General features: G+C 40.7%; 1 protein-coding gene across 1 annotated transcript; it reads left to right on the forward strand.

Moving 5' to 3' along the window:
- Positions 1-505: 505 nt before the first annotated feature.
- On the forward strand, positions 506-21,335 carry PAPOLG (poly(A) polymerase gamma; the record flags this gene model as incomplete). The annotated part of the gene is made up of 23 exons (XM_082302372.1): positions 506-564; positions 2,734-2,892; positions 2,984-3,050; positions 3,677-3,758; positions 3,842-3,951; positions 4,529-4,582; positions 5,679-5,790; positions 6,670-6,759; positions 7,338-7,476; positions 7,617-7,689; positions 7,772-7,892; positions 8,182-8,266; positions 8,561-8,614; positions 10,144-10,263; positions 10,476-10,585; positions 12,421-12,542; positions 12,630-12,799; positions 13,717-13,805; positions 13,883-14,121; positions 15,013-15,084; positions 15,676-15,729; positions 16,433-16,527; positions 21,263-21,335. The coding sequence occupies 23 exons, from the start codon at positions 506-508 to the stop codon at positions 21,333-21,335; spliced, it is 2,349 nt and encodes a 782-aa protein (XP_082158498.1).
- Positions 21,336-21,450: the final 115 nt, after the last annotated feature.

The following is a 21,450-nucleotide window of genomic DNA, read 5'->3' on the forward strand; positions in this document are numbered from 1 at the left end:
GCCCCGCCGCAGCCGCCAGGGGGCGCCGGGCGGGCGGCGCGGGGGCCGTCGGGAAGGGGGCGGCGGTGTAGAAGGGCGGGAAGCGCGGGCGGCGGCGCGGGCGGTGCGCGCGCGCCATGAAGGAGACGCGCGGGTGAGGCGGCGGCGCCTTCCCGCCCTGCCCTGAGGGGAGAGCGGGCGGGGGTCCAGCCGGAGCAGCCCCGCCAGGGGCCCCGGCGGGCCGCGGGGGCCAAACCTGCACTGGCCCGAGGGGAGGAATTCTCGGTTGAAATAAATGGTGGAGTGCGGGTGGCGGGGCTGCCTCGCCCGGGTCTCACCGCGTGTGGTGGCGACGCCGTCGCCAAGCAACGGCAATGGCGGGCGAGGAACGGCGGTAACGGGGCTGCGCCTTGGTGTGGGGCTGCGCGTCCTGCGGAACCCTGCGGAGAAGTGACTCTGTCTGAGCCTCGGGGACAGGGACAGGGAAACTTGACCTGGCAGCAGCTGCCCGCGGGCTCCGCGCAGCATGAGCTGGTGCGGCAGCGGTGAAGGGTGGAGTTGGGCTCCCTTCGTTGAAGGTCCCAGGTGGTGGGGTTTTTCCTCCTTCCTTGTTTTTCCCGGTTTCTGCTATTGATTGTGGTGTCTCAGGAGCTGATTTCTGGTCGTTCTACCCCGCACCGATGGCTGAAAGCAGCGCCCTGAGCCACATGGCGTGAACTTACCCTTCGACTCTTGGTGTGTGTGGGAGACACGCCTTGCAGCTTTTGGAAGCTGTAAAGGAGGGGCAAAACCTGGAATAAATCCCTTTAGGTTGGCTTTTTGTGTAAAAGTATGATTTACTAGAGCAGACACATCTTGGAGGTGTTTGCTGTGGTGCACAGGTTGTAGCAAGATTTGGCGAAATATTAAACTGCAGCATGATTAAACAGAAGGCTGATGGGTGAACATCAGCCGTATGTGTTAGGATCCATAAGATCCCTTAATTGTATATGTTTGAGAGAGCAAAGTAAGACTTTACTTATTTTTTATTCCAAAAGGACAACAAATTCTATGGAGTTTCACTCAGTGAAACTTCCCAGGTGCTGTTTCCCTCACCTCTTGAGTTGTGAAGTCAAACTATCAGTAATATGTATAAGCAACTGGAAAATACCTACTGTTGACTAGAATAATTTTATATGAATAATAATTAATTAATAAATATATTTGATGCTAATAATATTAGGTTTATCTAATTGATACTGTGCTTTACGTCAATCTCCACTTATATTATCTGTAGGCAGAATGAGGCAATGAAAGGTAGGTGGTGCCTTTTTGGACCTTGGAAAGCTCTTAAATGCTGGTGTAGTCTAAATCCTGTTCTTGTTTTGTGCAAACTTTATGAAGTGCAAGTCGTGCAATGCAAGCAATGCATAAAACATGGGAGCAGTTGCTGCTGTAGGTGTTTTAATTTAGTTGTAATGCACACCAACTAAGTACAGGCTTTCCTCCTGTATTTGTTATGGAAAGTATATCATAGGAAAGAAAATATTCATTATGAACATTTTTATTTATGAAGTGGAAATTGTCAATGTCTATAAACAAGGCAAATTAGGTCAAGACCTAGTTATGCTTGTAAGTAAACAGATGTTCTGTTCTGACTGGGGACACCAGTTGATAGGACTACAGTCCTAATAGCTGCCCCCAGCTTTTTGGAAAGCACAGAGAAGAAGGTTTGAAAAATGGGCTTGGAGAGAGCAAACGTGGGGGTGTGGGGGGAACCCCTAGGTGACTACAAGTTCTGTGTGTTGCTGCATAAAGATACTTAAAGAGAGGGAGTAAAGGCACCAATTAGAAATGAGGAGCTGTGTAATAAGCTTTTTGTTTTTTTAAATCAAGTGGTGAAGCTGGCCTTTGAGCATTTCCCCGTCTTGTTCCAGCCAGAATGGGTCAGGTACCTTAAATAGGTATAAACATCTCTCGCCTAACTCAGCTGATCTTTGAAGTCGTACATGTGTGAAGGAGGAAAATATCCAGCTTAAATAATGGCACGATCACTCCCTTGAGCCTTAGGGTCTGGATCCGGACCCTGACAAGCGTGATGAGACCTTCTGGGGTGTCTCCCGCTTTTGCTCCTGCTGTTTCTGTAGAGACCCTTGATGTATTAAGCACCATTCTTACCTCCTGGCCCACTCCTTTCTCTCTCCTGGTTTCAGCTGATAATGCAAAATAAGATGCTTTTTCTCCATTTCCCCCTTTTTAAAGCCAGCGGTTTATTTAATAATATATTGAATTTATTGCATCAACTCTATTTAACAGACCTATATGCCTTTACAATAAACTATAATGCCCTTCCTGAATCAGTAGAAACCTAACAAAACCTTTAATTAAAAGGAGTTTAATTGTTGTGTTTGGTGCTAGCAGGAAACTGTTGCGAGTATCCTTAAACTTAAACTGAAATGTCCAAAACTGTCCGTAGGGTTGTCCTTGGTGGATTTCAAACCTTTTTATTTCCCAGTGATTAGTTTTGATGGGCTAGAGCAATGCAAATAAATTGTGTTAAGATGGCAGCAACTTGGATCATTTCTTACATCCATAAATGCTTTTTTTTTTTGAAGTAGTTGTGACTTCTAAAAATGATAAGCGAGATTTTTTTTGTTCTCCTTTCTGTTAACATTGGGTAAAAAAGCAGAAATGGATTTGTAAAGTGTAAGCTAAAGTGTTTCTATCTAATAAGATTTTTTTCTCATGTGTACTCATTCCTTTATTTTCTCCCAGTACTTCCAGGCAGCAGAACCAGCCTCAAGGGCACTATGGACTTACCTCTCCAATTAGCTTGGCTCCTCCTACCGATAAAGATCACATTCATACTCAGAAGCTGATTGAAGCAATGAAGCCATTTGGGGTGTTTGAGGATCAGGAAGAACTCTTTCACAGGTATAACAAGACTAAAATTTGTTAACCTCTTGGGGGTTTTTTGGTTTGGTTTTTTCTTTTAGAGCAAACTTAGCATGGGTTTTCTTTACAGGACAACTGTTCTTGGTAAACTTAATAACTTTGTCAGAGAATGGATTTCAGAACTTGCCGAGAGCAAGGTAAGAGTTTTTTTTTGTTTTTATCAAAACAGCTGAAGCCTTTTGATTTAAAAGCTCTGCTACTAGGATCTGTGCTAAAGTTCAACTTTTCTTAAGAATTGAGTAGAGCTATAGTAACTCCCATTGGAATAAGTTATAAAAGATACTTCAAGATCTTAGAGTCTTCGGGGAACTGAATAAATTCCTGCATTGGCTCAATCAGTTTACTTGCAGTTGTTAACAAAGCCAAAACAAGGCATAGTGGATGAGAAAGATGGTAAGATTGGCACTAATCTTGCCCCAAACAGCCTACAGCATTCAGTCTAGTTTGAAATTATTACTCTAGACATGCCTTTTGAATGGCTCTTAGGTTGTGTTAATTTATGTGCCTTTGCTGCAGGGAAGGCTAATAATAGGTCTTAATTTGTATAAATTAATAAAAGTACTGCTACATCACCTATAATCTTTTTTTGGAGTTGCAAGCTCAATTTATTTCAGAAAAACAGTATCAACCTAGTAAACTGAAATATATGGGAGTGAGAAGACATTGCTTATGCAGGCTGCTACAGTTTTCCTAAATAACTTACATGCAACTTAAACTTGCACAGAGGACAATGCGCATCTTAAACTCTCTCTTCTACCCACAGAATCTTCCCCCTTCAATAACAGAACAAGTTGGTGGCAAAATATTTACATTTGGTTCCTACAGGCTTGGAGTACACACCAAAGGTAGTACTTTCAGTGTCTGGTCATAGTTCTGATGGTGGAAAGTGATTTCTGACAGTAAGAGGAGAAATGGAATCTCGTTGCAGGTTCTGACATAGATGCCCTTTGTGTTGCTCCCAGTCATGTGGAAAGGTCGGATTTCTTTCAGTCATTCTTTGAAAAACTGAAGAATCTAGAGGAAGTAAAAAACTTAAGAGTGAGTAAACTCTGCTTGATAGATGTGTACATTTTACAGTAAGAATATTCATGTGAAAGACTTGAGTTGGTAGTGAATGTCTTACAAGCCAAAATTAAATCAGTTTTGAGTACCCTCTAAAATACTGCTTTATGCAGCATGAAAATGTTGATGTCCAGCTCTCTCTGTCCTTGCCCCAGTGACTACATCACGTCAGAGTTTTTGTGGTCCCTCTCCCCCCCCACTATGATCTCAGAATGAGTCAGCTGTATCAAAAAGCAAGATTTTCCCTCGAAGCTATGCTTTCACCTTGGATGTAGTAGGGGGCTTACAACCACTGAGACTGGTGGTTTGTTGTGCACTGACTATTGGTTACAATACACAATTAGCCTCTGAATCTCTTGCCTAAATAACTTTTTAATAAAATCTAGTCTTAGGACCATAATTCTGCTTGATAGTTACTAGCATTTTTTGTCTTTGGAAGGAACTCAGTCTTTATACTGAGTAATTTAGTGTAAATTCTGTATTTTATCATAGTATAGGAAAAGCTTTAAAGTAGCAAAAGGATGTCTTATTACAGATATCCTCTCCTTCACAGGCCATTGAGGATGCATATGTACCAGTTATCAAATTTGAGTTTGATGGCATTGAGGTAAGAATTTTAATTTCTATTTGGGTTTTCTTTCCCTTTAAGTGAGATTTTTTTCTTTCTTGCTTTGGAGTAGGATTAATTTTTCGGGGACTTATGATCGTGCTCTTTTATGAGATTATTGGTGTGTTGCAGCATGTTTAGGAAACTGTAATTAAACTGCCTGACCACGACATATCCCAGAAGAAGTAAAATGGGGTCTTCTAGGAAAATAAGCCTGGCAGGTAGCCTGGCAAGCGTGGGAACATGAGGGACATCTTTTTTTAAACCCATGCTGCAGACCAGGGTAGCCTCCTTGGATAGCATTTATCTCCCAAGGATGTGCAGAGTGGGAGTAGAGGCAGTGTCCTTGCTAACTCCCCTGAGCTCTGACAGAGCTCCCTTTCTGCAGGGGGTATTCATGTTGTGGTTCACTGCATGAATCACCTGATGTTTTGTTGCAAATCAAAAATGAAGTGCTTGTGAGACAAACACCATGGAAAATGAAAAGTAAAAGTACTCATTTGACTCCTGCCTCAGCTTGTCAGCTGCAGGAATCCTTCTATCTGGAATACATTTCATGTAGATTATAAATACCTACTTGCTGTAATACCTAAGCAAGTTACTGCCTGGTATTACTATCATGGAGACACTTATTCAATGACCTCCCTGTGGCCTTTATCTGCTACAGACATTCACAGAATATTGTCTTGCCTCAGACTACCAAAAACCAGATGCTTAAGGCCTTACAGCATAAAGAAAATGCTTTCTCATTTGCTGAAGTATCATTGAGGTGATTTAAATTTATGTCTTAATGTCATGGTTAATTTAAAATTTCATTTTAATAGGAATTCTAAGTTTAGAGTAATTTTTCCAGCTTTCAAAAAAACCCCTTCCTTTCCTTAGCTTAAAAAAAAAAAAAAAAAGAGGTGGTTTTGTAAATAAATAGGGAAGAGTAGTTTTCTTGTTTTCTGTCAAATAAGTATCTGTGGTCATATAATTCTAAATACAAATGTTAACCACTCCTTTTAGAGCTGAAACTCTAAATGTCCTTCACTAGTGTCCTGTTTGCAAACAGTGCTGCATTGTAAGTCATGGTTGAAACTTCTTTCTCTTGAAGATTGATCTCGTGTTTGCAAAGCTGTCTTTGCCAACGGTTTCCGATGATCTCGATCTCAGGGATGACTCGTGCCTCAAAAGCCTGGATATAAGATGCATACGGAGCTTAAATGGTGAGCACGGTCTGCACACCTTTAAAAAGACATTGAAATTGGCATAGAATGCACATTGCACAACCAACATTTCTGTGCAAGGTGCAGAAATTGATCTCCTGTGTACCTCAGTTCTGAGGAGGTGACCAGAGGGCCTAAATTTAGATATTTCAAGGAGTTGTGTGTTTACATAGACTTGTGTTTCATGTTTGTTTGATTGGTTTGTGAGCAGTGCTCCAGTTTGCCTCAGAAACTCTGATGACTAAGTAGGGCACTTGATAAGAATGTATGAATGATAAAGAGGGTAGTTCATAAAAAACAAAGGAATTAAAATACCTGACATCTGACTGGCTCGCTGTTTAACACCGATTGGTTTAATGGCTGTCAAAAGAAACCTAGCTTTTGGAATCACAGAATATTTAGGGTTGGAAGGGACCTCTGGAGATCATCCAGTTCAACCCCCCGAGCTGAGGCACAGTCATCTGGAGCAGCTGACCCAGGAATGTGCCCAGGTGGGTTTTGTATCCCTCCAGACAGGGATATTTCACAACCTCCCATGGCAGCCTGTTCCAGCGCTCTGCCACCCTTCAATGGAAAGTTCTTTGTGCTGAGGTGGAACTTCTGGTGTTCTAGTTTATGGCCAACACATCCTGTAGAGAGGCTTTATTTAAAAGTTTTTAGTTGTAGTCTAAACTGTGAAAAGGCTGTTGAGGGCACCAGTTACCTAAAGTGATGCTGAATGTTATGTGTAGTCTATAATTTTTAAGGTAATACAAAGCAAGAAATCCAAACTTGTTTTCCTAGACTTGAACCATAAGCTGTAAGCTGTTGATCCTATATAGGAACACCTGACTTGTACCTGTTACTGGGAACTTCTGTAGTTCACCTTTTGTCTTGCAGGCAGCAGGGTTACAGATGAAATACTGCGCCTGGTGCCCAATCTGGAGAACTTCCGGCTCACGCTCCGTGCCGTTAAACTGTGGGCAAAACGTGAGTGATGGGATGGTTTGGGATCCTTTAACTTTTCAGAGGCACCTCATGCTCGCTATCGGATGTACCGCAGCTTTGGATTGCTATTTAAATGGCAGTTGTTATGTCAAAACCCTTTTAGTTCGTGGTCTGTCCATGTGGTAAATTCCATGTGTTTTTTAGTGGGGGTGGAGTTTGGAGAAGAGGGGAGTGCTTATGAGACAGGGCACTGCATTGTTTGTCAGGAACCTGACTAAAAATAATAAAAAATCCCAATTAAGTGTAAAAGGAATAAGAAAATCCCGTTTGCCTATGTGGCCAGAGCAAGTACTAGAAGAATGGCAGAACTTTTCTCTTAAGGAGAACTGGAGTGAAGCAGTAGGTGTAGCAGCACAAGCAAGTTTCACAGTAGCAATATTTTGGGAAGTGGTGTTATACTGATTCTTTTTCTCATCACTATAAGGACCAGCAATTTTGGCCCCACTGCACTGCAAAAATAAATGACATTGAGGCTGAAATATATTAAGTATTCTATAGATAGTGCAGCTGGTGCTGTGAATTTGAAAGACCATAGACTAACTGCATGGTATCCATTCTAGGACGTGGTGTTTACTCCAACATCATGGGATTTCTTGGTGGAGTCTCCTGGGCAATGCTGGTAGCAAGAATATGTCAACTCTACCCAAATGCTTTGGCCTCTACTCTCGTTAACAAGTTCTTCTTGATTTTTTCAAAATGGTAAGAGCTGTTTATTTTAATTTTCATCAAGAAATGACACTTGTAATTATATAAAGATGTACATTGACAGCATCCTGTGCAGCCCTGAATTCAGAGCAGATCTTAACACAGACACTTAATTACTGCCTTGTCTTCTCTAGGGATTGGCCCAAGCCAGTATTGCTGAAACGTCTTGAAGAGAGCTTTCTTAACTTACCTGTCTGGGATCCTAGGGTAGGTAGCCATTGAATTCAGAAGCCTTAAAACTTTCTTCTGACCTAAACTGGTGCTAAACAAAGCTGTTGTAACCTCGTAGGTGAACCCGTCAGACCGGTACCACGTGATGCCCATCATCACCCCGGCCTATCCACAGCAGAACTCCACGTACAATGTGTCTGTGTCAACACGGGCAGTCATGGTAGAGGAGTTCCAACGTGGTAAAGTGCATTCTGTGCCTATTAACTGATTAAACAGTCTAATTCTTGCTCTATGAAACCACATTATCTGAATTAGTTTTGTGCAGTGAGGTGTTCTAGTAATAAGATTTCTCTGGGAAATACGCCTGTTGCAGGCAATAAGGGACCAGTTTTCCAATAAGCTGTTGTAGATCTGCATTGTGTCAAGGGAATTCCTGCTTTTTGTTCTGTCAGTTACTGTTACAATCTTCTAAAGTTTGTCATGGTAATCTTTAAAAAGTAGTAATAAGATTTTCAACCATATTTGTAGGTCTTGAAGTTACTGATGAAATTCTCAAAGGAAAATCAGACTGGTCAAAGCTCTTTGAACCACTGAACTTCTTTCAGAAGTACAAGTATGTATGAAATCTGTTGTCTGAACTTGAAATTATTTACTTAGTGGTTAGCATAATGAGTTTTAACTTGGGGCCTAAATAGAAGATTGTATTGATATATTTCAGTTTGGTTTTTTTTTTTTTAAAGAAACTGGAGGGGATCACAGAAATTTTGGTACGTATAAGCATAGGGGAACATAGGAAAAACTGTCTCATGCCACTCATACAATTTTTCCTACGAAAAATAATCATCTGAAATTTAGAATATAGAATAAAGTTTTGTGCTAGTGTATTCATTTTCCTTTCTTCTTCTAGACATTACATTGTGCTGACTGCCAGTGCCTTTACAGAAGAGCACCACTTAAACTGGTAAGCCTCACTTTAAACGTGGGTCCAATGCAAAACTGAAACTCAATTCAATGTTGTACCATATTTTTGTTAACTGTATTAACAAATAAAGTCCGTAAGTATGCAACTAGGCATGGAATACACCCCCTTCCCTCCCTGCTTTGAAGACCACTGTTACAGAGCCTTAGACTTGATTTCATAAAGAGTTTAGTATTTAAGGACTAGGTTGCACTCAGTGCTAGATTGCACTGGTGTGTAGTCAGCCCATTCCAGACCTACTTTTCTTCAGTGAAGGGAGGTATGCCAATAATTACTTACTTAACCTATGTGAATGTGCTGACTCACTGTGAATTTTGAAATAAGGGGAAATAGTGAGGAATTAGGCACTGTAATGCGTGTTTATTGACTTTCCAGCGGGTTTCTTTGCTGAGAAATGAGTACTTTGCTTGTTTTGCTCAAGTAAGCAAACTCACTGTAACAGACCCCCATTCTGAGGGCACCTTAGTTTTGCTTCAAAGTTTGGCTTGTGCTTTAAGTTAGATAATTCTTGTGCCATCTCTAAAAAACAGCTTAATGTTTAAAAATAGTTTTAATACGTAATACCTTTTATCTGAACTTTGTAATATATCCACTTAAAAACCTTATCAGCTACAGCTTGATATCAGTCACAGTTGTGTACAACAAGGAGCATGGGCAGAGGGCCAATTAATTTTTAATATGAAATGTTCTCGAGTGAACAAATCTTACTGTACCTCACAATAAAGACAAGGAAAATTCTGGCTCTGGTAAGAGCTGATGTTTTTGTAGTGAAAGAAACAGAGGCAAATTTTCCAGTTTTGCAGCTGGGATAAACAATAAAGCAGAAGATAAATTTGTTCAGTTTATTTTAAGAAAAAGTTTAGTTCACCAGTTCTTGGGTGGATTTGGGAATAGATAGCACATCTGTGTTATTCATCAATGTAAGATACTTTTGAAGAACATACAGATTTCTGACTGCTTTTAAAGTTAGCAGAGTTTTAGGTAGAAGGCTGAAATGCCACTACCTTATTGAAATTAAAGCTCTCATGGTGATGATTCATTTCTTAGGGAAGTTTCTGATGGGACTGTTGACTAGATCATTTGTTCATTAAAATAACTCTATTTTTCCATTTTCACTGATCAGTCTACAGGAAAAATTGCATCGTGGTGTGCTTGAGCCTTTTCAAAACCACTCTTCTTGATCCGTGTGGCAAAAAGGAGTTTTGCTGCACCCCAGAGGTGCTGAGATCTACTCCTTGTTATTTTCATCATAGGTTATTGGTGGAAGTGTTGTATCTGAACTATTCAGAGTACATGTAAAACTTACTTATCTCTGTCTTTAGAAACAAAAGCACAGATGGCACTGGAAACATCTCAAATTATTGTGTGTGTGTGTGATACAAAGATCTAGTGTCTGCTCAGCTGTATGAAACTTGGTACTTATTGATTGGTTAACATGCTATTACAAAAAGACATCTAACTGATGTGCTGGATCCAGTTAAAATTAATAAAATACCTCTTATTCTTATTAGGATTGGCCTCGTTGAGTCTAAAATCCGTGTGCTGGTTGGAAACTTGGAAAGGAATGAATTTATAACTATTGCACATGTGCAGCCACAGTCTTTCCCTGGCAACAAAGATCTCTATAAACAGTGAGTTTTGTTATTTTTCTGAAGTACAGTAGGTGCTCTAACAGGCAGGGTCCTGAGCGTGGAAGATCTTTTTAAAGAAGGGAGAACGTCAGGAAGAAGTACTCTGAGAATTTAAGTCTGGGATGGCTCTAAACTAAACAAGTAAAATATACTAGAATCCAAATCACTGGTATCTGTGCCTAACTAAGGTTTGTGAATCTGTGTTTTTTTAGGAGTGGATATGTATCAATGTGGTTTCTTGGCCTTGTATTTAAGAAAGCAGAAAGTGCAGTAAAGACTAACGTTGATCTAACACATGGGATACAGTCGTTCACAGATACAGGTAAGGCTCTATTTTTGCTCTAGACTTGCAGGGTTTAGTTCTTTTTATTCCAGTGGAAATTGCTTCACGAAGTGAATTGTGCTTCCTTCTGTTACTAGATATCCCTGTAGATAGCAACATAGAAAGATTAGCTTGAAAAACAGGTTGTGTTGACACTTTCTCAAAGTGAGGCCATCTTGAAACAGAAGTGTGTTACAGTCATACACCATGTACCATATGCGAGATAAGGGTTCTGTAGCTCATAGTGTAAAGACTCCCAAAGGAGCTGCATCTTCTGTAGGGGACAGTCAGATGTGAAGCCCAGAGATGCCCATTTGCTGGGATAGCTATACTTGTCAAACAGTAGTCAGGTGCTGTACTGTGAAAGTGGGAATTGACTGTGCCAAGCTCTGAAATGAGTTGTTGATGGTATTTTTCCAAGACAGTTTGTGTATAAGATGATCCTAGAACTGTGAAGGTCGCTGGGTTGTCATATTTTAATTACATGCAGTCTTGCATGTAAGTTTTCATGTTCATAGTCTGATACTACTTTGGATAGATGTAGACATAAATTAATATTGCAAGTGTTGTTAGATAATGCTACAATAAGAAGGAAACCAGGCTATTCTTCTGAAGTGACAAGTGTGTTTGGACAAGGAGTTCTAAACAGTGAAATGCTCTGTTGGAGTTTATCCGTATTACCAGCATGATGACCTGTGTGTTATCTTGCTCAAACAACAAGTAAATGCAGTAAAACCTGACCTTCTAAGTTCATGCTTGGGATATGAGAAAAGCACAGAAAAATGCATCAAAACTCTCGTCTGAGTTACAAGCTCAAGGTGGGGTGATTTCCTCAGACTTGCACTGTTATCTCTGCGTGCACATTACATCCAGTGGCAAATGTTAATTGTGTTAATGAGATTTACGTGCTGCCAAGAGGCCGGAACTAATGGTGGATCCTTTATGCACAAAAATCGTTAGTATGGCTGTGTGCTCTTACTTCAGTGAAGCACAGCCTATGGTATTGGTTGGATAGAGGACTTGAATCCAGAGAGAATTGAACAGAAAAGCTATTCCTTGAGAGGTGTGAAAACCTTTTGCAGCTGTGGGGATGACCAGTAGCTCTGTGCTAGAGAGCTGTTATCATGTGCCTTGACTTTGAGGGAATAATTTTAGAGGGCAAAGACTACTTTCAAATTTATGAGCTCAAGGATAGAAGACTCAGTTTGGAGGGCTTTTGTTCAGTGAACTTTATTTCCCTTTTATGTACAAATATTATTGAATTTCCTTAGAAATAACTGTCCATATTGGTGTGTATGTTCTTGTCTGTGCTTTTATTTCATGTCTGGTCTCCTGTAGAAAGCCTTTTAATTGCATGTCCTTGCTTTGATTCCCACTCTGCATGTTAGTAAGCTGACTTTCCAGTTACGCTCATGATAGGCCAGTTAGATAAGCTTATCTAAATGTGACTTAATTCTGTAGTAACTGTTGTGCTGCTATAGCAGTTTTCAGTTGCATAAAAGGCTGCTCGCAGGCAGTTGAGAAAAACCTGTTTAAATTGTAGCAAGTCTGTTAAAGCAGACGTCCCTAAAATCCAGTCTTGCTTCCTCAGACAGAGAGAATTTATAAATGAGTATTTGAACTCCAATAGCTGTTGTGGGTGGTCTGTAGTGAATGTGAAAGGGGTATCATAGGTCACATTCATCCTCTTGTGAGTTTTGGGAGTTTTGTGTTCACTTAGGCTGGGAATTCTTCATGTGGGCTGGGCAGACATGTTCCTAAAGGAACCATCTGTAACTTTGACAAGTACTAAGGCAAACATCCCCACTAAGCTACAGCACTGTGTTTGATGTCAGTTTACAGACAGGCCAGTGCCCTCAACATCCTAAAGGAAGGTATGAAGATTGAGGCAACTTACGTGAAGAGAAAGCAACTCCATTATTTTTTGCCAGCAGGAACCTTACAGAAAAGAAAGAAGGTATAATAAAAATTCAGCTCTTCTGGTAATTTTTAATAAAATCTTTAATAATTACTTGAAGACTTTATTTTTTCACTGTCGTTTCAGCAAAGGGTGTCAGATATTAGTCAAAATAATAGTGGACTTCAGTGCAAAAGGTCTTCTTTAGGTGAAAGCTGTTCGGATGGTTCCAAAGATAGAGATTACAGAACACCCTCTAATTCCTCTTCGTTAAATAAGATATCTAAGCTGGACATCTCTACAGCAGAGACAGAAAGGTTAGTGCCATAACCTTGGAACTGTGGAGAAGCTGCTCTTAACCGACTCACAATGTAAATGAGGTCTAGGATTTCTTGTTTGAATCTGTGTGGATCATAAACATGTGGAGAGCTCTAAGAGTTTCAGGAACAAAGCTGGAATCTCTATTGGGCACATGGTAGGAGACCAGGTTAAAGGAATTCTTGAAAAAACGAAATGTCCGTGAACACATAGGTAGGAAGAATTTGATACCAGGGAAATTATTTAGTCTTGAAGATAAATCTTCATAGGTTAGCGTGTAACTTGAAGCTGGAGTATTTTACGTGCAAGTAACTGTTCTTTCTAACAAAAAGTTGACGCCAAGTAGGTTGAGTTCTAATGAAGTACTGATCTTGGTCCCAGAAACACTAGAGCTGCTGCTGACGTAGCAGAGTGGTATGAGAACTCAGGCAGTAAAAGTGTCTGTCACTTCCTGGGAAGTCTCTTTATCCCTAAGCTACTCCCGAAGCACAGGAAGAATATGTAATCTTGAGAGTAACTGCCCTGTCCTACCAAATGTGTGATACCTGCTCTGTTCAGACTGTTTGATACTGTAGGAGTCACATGAAAAACAAAAAAAACCAACAAAAAGTTGTGTGCACATCTGGGTAGAGCAGAATGGTTCAAAGCAGCACAGTGTGCTGGGTAGGCTACTAATCTGGGAAAATATATCAGGACCTAAAAGCTCAGTAAAGAAAATGCTTGAGTTTAAATCTGCAGTCTGAAATTCAGCAAAATGATGGTCTTGTGCTATGTTGCCTGGGAGGTTGTGTTGTTTACTAGAGCTCTGACAATGAGCTAAGGAGGTCGATGTTTGTCTTGCATGCACTTTCTGGAAATGACATATATAGTATTTTACAAACTAGCATTTTATAACTCTAGTGTTTGACTTTTATAGAAATGTTGAATGTCAGAGTTGTAGTGGTGCCAACAGTGTAGCTGAGCCATCAACGTCTAAGGGACTTTGCATTCCTGTGACTGATCCAAGTATGTATTTGAAGTGGTAGGTGGAATGTGGTTTTAAATTTCATGGCCAAACTCTAAAAGCCAGGTGTCTCCTACAGAAATGGAGGCTACAGTTGCACTAAGAGCATCGGGACCTCCAATTGGTTGCACCATTCCAGGATATAACATGGTTTGTCAACTCAGAACGTGTTTTGTGCAAGGACAGCATAAATTAAGTGGGACTCTAATCACGGATCCTAAGAATGCTTCACCTAAGCAACATTATTCACCAACCTCTAAAGTATCTCGTCCACCTACATCGGGAGAATGCCCCCAAAAAGCCATAGATGGAGAAAAGGCAAGAAGGGGGGGGCTAGGCCAAGGAGGGTTTGAAGTAGTACTAATTACTGTTGTGGAACAAATGAAATAACTGAAAAGAAATGCATTTACACATGCCCAAAGGATTTGGGAATCTAAATTTAAACATATCTAGTTGTACTAGAATGTACATGTGAGAAATTGTAATCAATATAATGTATAACTATTAAACAACATATTTTCAGGATCTGGCACTTAGGGACTGCTTCTCATCTGGTGCCAAGGTCTCTAAATACTGCTGTACTTATCTGTCACTGCAGTGACCAATTGCTGAATGAACTGTCTCATCTGGAAGCAGTTCTTAATTCAGAAAAAAATCATATTCAAATGAAGATATGAATCTTACAACTGTACAAGTATGAGTTAATCTGTTTCTGGTAGATGCTTTTTGAATGCCTTTTGACAGTTTTGCTGCTTTAAAAGTCAGCAGCCTACTCAACAGGTCATTACTTCTGAAATGGTAGTGTGGAGTTGCTTGTTAAATCTTGGTTTTGTGGAACTTTTAGATTAATATTTCATTTGTTTTATTGCTACATGTAAATCTCCCTAAATAGCTGTTCTTGGAGCTTGACCTGTGGTTTGAGGCCCAAGCAAAGAACAACTAGAAAAAGAACCCTCAGTTTTGACACTTGTAAAGAATCATCTTGTAGAACTGTTATGTAGTACTGAATATTGCAAGTACAGATTTCAAGGTTTGGGTAGTAGGACTTCTTCAGAGGCTTGACATTCCTGTGGGGTAATGGTGGACTTGTATAAATATTCTTTTAAGAATGGCCCCTAATACATTTAATGTGTTGACTGGAAGCTGTACCCAAATAAGAAGGGAATTTTAGCACAGCAATTATTTTGAGTGTGTATTTTGTTCCCCCAGCTAAACGTGTGGGACTCCGATTTCACAGAAAGCGGATGCCCTCAAGATGGGAGGAAGAGAGCCACAAAAAATGTAATTTTAAGTGATTTTTCTCAGTGGACTAACTGAAAAGCGGAATAGTTTAGTACCTAGACTGCCTCACATAAATACTCTGCATGTTTACTGATGGAAACAAAAATACACTTTTTAGTTTAGCTTATTTCAGTCCTCATTCCTCCAATGTTACAGGTATGACCTATCTTTTAAATGTTTGATTTGGTAGTGTCTAATTCCTTGCATGCTTGAAATAATACTGAATTTTCTTTCTTTGAATTCTCTTTTTAAAACTACTTGTTTCACTGATATAAATTAAAACAGCTATAAAGACCAAAGCATTTGACCTCTCAAAGGGAAGATAAAGAGCTTTGCTATTCATGTAGCTTGTTACTGAGGCATAAACTCTTGAGGGCACACCCTCAAATCAAGATGAGATCTTGTTGGTCAAGGTTAAAATACCTGAACCACTGTCTGTGTGGTTTTAGGGCTTCAGGATACCTAAACCCACCCTCCACGGGGTGGAGGTTGTTAATGCATGTGTGATTTTAAGGTATCCTAGCTGCCAGAACTTGCTGCCTCTCAGGAACCTGGCAATACTGCCTAACAAATTCCTTCTGGCTTTTTTAGGGTGTCCTTGATGGAAAATCCATGCAGATTCCAGTGATCACATCAAGATCACAGGTATTTATTGTGCTTTTGTGTTCGTAGGTAAAGCAGAGCTAGCATTTTCATTTTATGTAAGATTTATATACCATTAAACTTGGTAGTTTGAAGATTAGTAAGGTTTTGCCTGTTGTGCTTCCAACAAATTAAATAACTGAATGACCTTCACAAAAATAAAGCCAAAGTTTCCAAGTTTTGAACTTGAAAAAACATGTTTCTGTGCTCTCAGAAACGGCCAGTTTGTCCTGCTTTGGTTCTCTTGTACTGTTATCAGCACTTGTATACTGGTTTCTGTGATGAGACATGGAAGCTTTGAAGTCTATAGGTGACTTTAACTGCTGTGTGTCCTGTAAAATGTTGCGAAATTGAGGGCTGTAAGACTGGAAGTGATCCAGACAGTAGAGACTCTGTTTTCCTGATCCATGGATCTGAACAAAATCTTTCTTTACTGTGCTGTTGAGCAACTCACAGCTAATTTCCAACCCTCCTCCCCAATCAGGGATATACTTGTCTCAGTTCATGCAAGAGAACTGTGCAGAGGGGAAAATGCTCTTCCTCTGCATATTGTGGTAGTTAAACAAGTGGTATGGTAAAAAAAAATCTTCTCTGAAAATGGGTCTGGGCTCTGCTGCTACTTTTGAATTAATGAATTTAAATTAATTCATTAATTAATTAAAAATTTCTTTTTTCTTTTTTTCTTTGGCCTGTTTGTGTGTTATAGAGGCTTTCCAGTAAAGAGCTGCCAGATTCTTCATCTCCTGTTCCAACGAATAGCATTCGTATTATTAAAAGATCCATCAAACTTACCCTTAATGGGTAAGTGGTTGATCTCCAGGTGAAGAGGATAATCACTTGTTACCAGTCCTTATTCTGAATGTGTGTTGTAGTTACTAACAAAGGTAGAAGGTTACTGTGGCTGTACTGTAACTGACCAGTTAAAATCATGGTCTTATTTTTATTCTGTTGTTAGATGCTTGCTTCCTTTTGAACTATTCTTTGCATGGGCTTGTAACAGTTGCCTTTATGAGTTTTTAAGAAGTCTGAATTGCCACCAGCTGAAGCAGCTGCTAAAACCAACCTGTCCTGTGCCTTGGATTCAAAATGTATATCATCAGGGTTAATTAGGTGCTGCAACCACATTCTGTTTTCAAGTGTTTATGAATGTGCCTGTATTCATCTGTGTTTGCCTAATTCATGTGCATATATTGTCCTTATCTCCAATTATTTTCCCATTTGGCACACGCACTCCTGTGCATCTCTCACAATGGTGCTCAGCTTCCTTGGCTCGCAGCCTTCCACTGTCTTGCACAGCCATGCACTACACAGGTATTGCCTCCCATGGAGGCCCATAAATGATTTCAGTATTGAAGGAAATGCAGCAGAGGATGCTGCCAAGGTATGGAGATGATAGACATGTCCCATGCTGTGTTGTCTGATACTTTTTTTTGTCTCAAGACTGCTCTCCAGCATGAGACTTGAGAGGTTTTTTGTGTCACTGGGTAGTAAAGCCCAACTCTGAACACACAGCTGAAGATGCATTGAAACACTGCAACAGCTGAGGCTGTCCTGACACTACTGCCCATCTGCAAGCTGTGTGCAGAAAGTGGTTTCAGAAAAACCCTGAGAGCTGTTCTAAATGCTTGCGTGAAAACCTGTAGTAGTCCTGAGTCTGGTTCTGTAAACTGGTAACACTGCTTACCCAGCTTAGTGCATTAGGGGTTTTGGGGGGTGGGGAGAAATTCTGATCATATGAAACAAGTATTATGCTATTTCTCTATTGTAATTTCTTCATCATTTGGTGGTTTCATAAGTGAACTTGTAAGTTGTTTTTCCAGAGTATTTTTGTATGTACTGTAAAAAACTGTCTTCAAAGTGAAATTTAAAATCTTTAGTCTCTTTTTCTTTTTTTTTTTTTTTTTAGTGCAGATGTGATCTGCTTAAAAAATCTAGACAACTAAACCAACTCTAAGGGATGGGAGAAAGGCAGTGCCAGAAAAAGTGTTCTACAAAATGATAATGTCATAGAATCATTTAGGATGGAAAAAACCTTTAAGTTAGAGTCCAGCTGTAAATCTGACACTGCCAAGTCCACCGCTAAACTGTCATGCTAGAGTAAATCTGAGGAGACCAGGAACACTGTTTTGCTTTCCTGCTTCTGGTAGATCTGGGGTTTGATTTAATGCCCTCTGAATTTTGCAGTTTGCAAACTGCATGACTCCACTGAAGTCCCAGTATGATGTGTGGACAAAGATACCCCTGAATTGTTTTTAAATTAGTTGCTTGTCTTAAAGAGCAAATCTGAGCTCTGAACATCTTAAGTATCTACCTTAGTGACAAGATTGAAGGACTGTAAAGAAATAAGAGGTGGGATCTATCTTGTCATGTCTTAACTCTTTAGCATTCCCTCTGCTGCTACTATCCCAAACCTATGGAGAAAGCATGACTATATTTATCATAATCTGCTTGATTTTTCCCTCACCCTCTGGTTTCCAGCTTGCTTCAGGTGCAATTTATCCCTTAGAAAATTGACCTTAGTGGGTTTGAGAGGCCTTATTCTTCCTTCTACCCTCCAAAACCCCCAAAACTTAGACTGTAAGGCTTTGATTTAGTCACAGGTTAAAGTTAAGGAAGAGTACCCATATTGCCTAAGTAGTTTTTAGCAGAACTACACCTTGGGTTTATAAAACAGTTGCCTCAGTTTTGTGACCTGTTCTAAAACAGTGGTACTCAAATATTGTCACTTCTGTGTACCAGTTACAGTAGGTATTCAACTTCAGCACCTGTGTAAATACAAATCTGTCAAGAATTTGAAGGAACTAAAGCTGAAGTAGGCGATAAGATAAACAGCAAAGCGAATATGGGGAGTGTTTTGTAGTAGACTACAATCCTGTAATATTCCCATGCTTTTAAATTCTTCCACGTGAGTATTCCAAGACTGCTTAAGGGATGATTTTCCCATAGGCTTAATGTCAGTACATGCACTTCTGCAATTATTCTCAAATTAAACTAATGTCTTTAGTGCATATACCTTTAAACAGATCATTTTATTTTACTCTTGCTTTGTGGTTATCTTCTCATTGCTCTTTTTTAAAACTTTTTTATTTTCCTCCTCACTCTTAGGGTTTTAAGAAGAATGTTCAGGGTTTTGAGAAGAACATTCAGGAAGAATTTAGGTTACTAGTTTCTCAGACTTGATCCATTGGTGAATTACACGTCTTATCTTAATGTATCTTGACATACAAGATGTCAAGTGTGATGTTAAGTGACGTCAGTGTTCTGGAGTTTCCCTGGATGTTGCAGAAGCTCGATGCTGCTCCAGGACTCTGCAGATTAGAATTCAGCTGTTTGTAAATAAAGTTCGAACGTATTCAACTTCAGTGTTCTCCTCTGTTAAAGTGATTGAAAGGGAAGTTACTCCTGCATAAGGACTCAGTGAGGGAGGCTCTTTGGTATCAGATTTCTTCCAAATGTTGCTCTTTTCTCTCTGCTTTCTTAGCTGGTTGCTGGGTGCGTGGCTTGAGATGAGGGACTCGTGCTCAATCTCTTCCACGAGGAGCAGCTCTATACTGAAATTGTCTGATTAGTAACTTTGACCAAGAAATTCCTTTGCAGGAATTAACATCTATGGTTTTACTCGTTAGGTACAAGCAAAGAAGCAGTTAATGTGAAGTCACCTACATTTTGGCTGTAGCCATTGATTTTCATGTAGAAACTGAGAGAAAGTAACAGAATACGTACTTTTTGCCTTAATGAGGAAAGAGCAAAGAGGAAAAAAGGTATCTAGAAATTTGTTAATCTTGACTGTGGGAGAGAGGGGGCTTACTAACTTTCTCTTATGTAATGCTTAGTGACATAAATTGTTGACACTAAAAAGACCAGCAAAAACTCCTGGCTGTATTTTTGTAATTACCTCATCACACTTCTTATAAAGAGCGTGATCTTGTGCATTATTCCAGTAAATGAAGAGCCGTGGTTATAGAGTGCAGGCGAGGGGCTCACACTCACCCTGGGGCTGGAGGCAGCCCGTGCCCTGTCCCAAAGAAAATCAAATGCCCGTGAGCAGGATCTTGGTCCTGTGGTCCTCTGCCCCTGCAGAACCCAGCGGGCTGCTGCCTTCTCCTCCCCTCCACCTACTGCGGGGTGGCTGCGGGGGTTGCGTGCCCTTTCCCCGGGGCTCGCAGGGAGCTGTGGCCGTCCCACGCCGGGGCGGGTTCCTGGCCCGGAGCCCGCGGCGGGGGCGGGCGGGGTCTGCGGGCTGCGTGTGCTGTGACAGTGCCGCGTGTGGCCAGCGGGGAACGGGAACGGCCACCTTGGAACGTCACTCCTGCCCTGGGCTGCTGCCGCCGCGGCCCCCTGCTTCCTGGCCAGCCCTGCTGTGCCCTGCCTTGCCTTGAGCCCTGCGGGACTAAGCGGAGTGCAGGAGGCTGTTGTCCAGCCTGGAGCGGGTGGTGGGCACTCCTTGCTGCCTCCATTGTGTTGGTCATTCCCCATGGATGAGGGTTTCTTCAACCATCATCTACCTCAGGCTGCCAAGCCCTAAGCGTGGCCCAAGGGCTCAGGGCTCCAAGCTCTTGGACCTTGGGTGTTTTTATGGGAGGATCTTGGCAAAGCAGTAGCCTGGGGGCTGATTTTTCTCTCATTCTGGAAAATACAGCCTGTTAAACTCTCAGCTGTCTGACCTTCAAGAAAGTGATACGGACTGCTCATCCTTGAGCAGTTCCTCTTTCTTGGGAAGAGAAGACACTCTGAATCCTCCTGCTGTCTTCTCCCAACCTTGTTTCTTATTTGCACCTCATCTTTTTTTTCATTTCTTCCGATCTCAGGCTCTTGCCTGTTTTCCTTTTCTCTCTGATAATTCACATTTCCCTTTCTCACCTGAGCCCCTCTTTCTGAATTTGAACTGGGCAATACATTATTCGATGGTGATGAGTAAAACTCTCGTGAGTCCTGAAACCAGAGGAGAAATAATCTTACCTGTTTCAGTTTCAGCTTGTGGCAGCCTGGCAATCAGCTGCCTACTGCAGGCACCATCCAGCTCTCTCTCTGCATGTGTGTGCACTGGAGAGAGAGCTGAAAATTTTGGCTACTAAAAGCAAGTCTGGCAAGCATATGCAAGGTCAGTCTTTTCCAAGGAAGAGCAAAAAATCCCAGTAGTGACACCAGCACGGCCTCCTTGCTAAATTTCATGTCCCTGTTTCTGAAATGCAAAGAAGTTTCTTAAAAGTTTTCAGAATTCTTTGAATATAGTTAAAGCATATGTTCCCCGTGATCATTCGTAGAAATGACTGAGTCATATTTGTTCTGTTTTTCCTAAAAAATCATCTCAAGGGGCAGTGTATGTGATCATGTGAAGAAAAGGTGTTGGCAAACTGGGAGTAACTAAAAATGTGGCCTTAAAATAGGAAGTGTTGACTAGCCATAACCAACAATGTGTTGGTGATAATATGATAAAAACAAAACAGAGTTCAGGCTATAGTAAGTAGATGCTAAAACTAGAACATGCTAGAATTTCTTTTATCCCTGCAGTTTTAATTCTCCTCTGTTTTTCCAGTGTGGTCACTTGGCCAGAACAGAAAGTTATCACACCTACTCTGAGTGCATGCACACAAGGAAGAAAAGCTTGAGTTTTTGTGAATCACTTGATGTGTAATTCTTGGCTAAATGCTTTCAGCACTGCTTCGGAACAATGTTTGTTGTGATTTTGTTAGATTATTTTCCCTTCTTTTGTTTATTTGATAC

Source organism: Coloeus monedula (genome assembly GCF_965178545.1).
Source record: "Coloeus monedula genome assembly, chromosome: 2".
NCBI classification, from domain to species: Eukaryota; Metazoa; Chordata; class Aves; order Passeriformes; family Corvidae; genus Coloeus; species Coloeus monedula.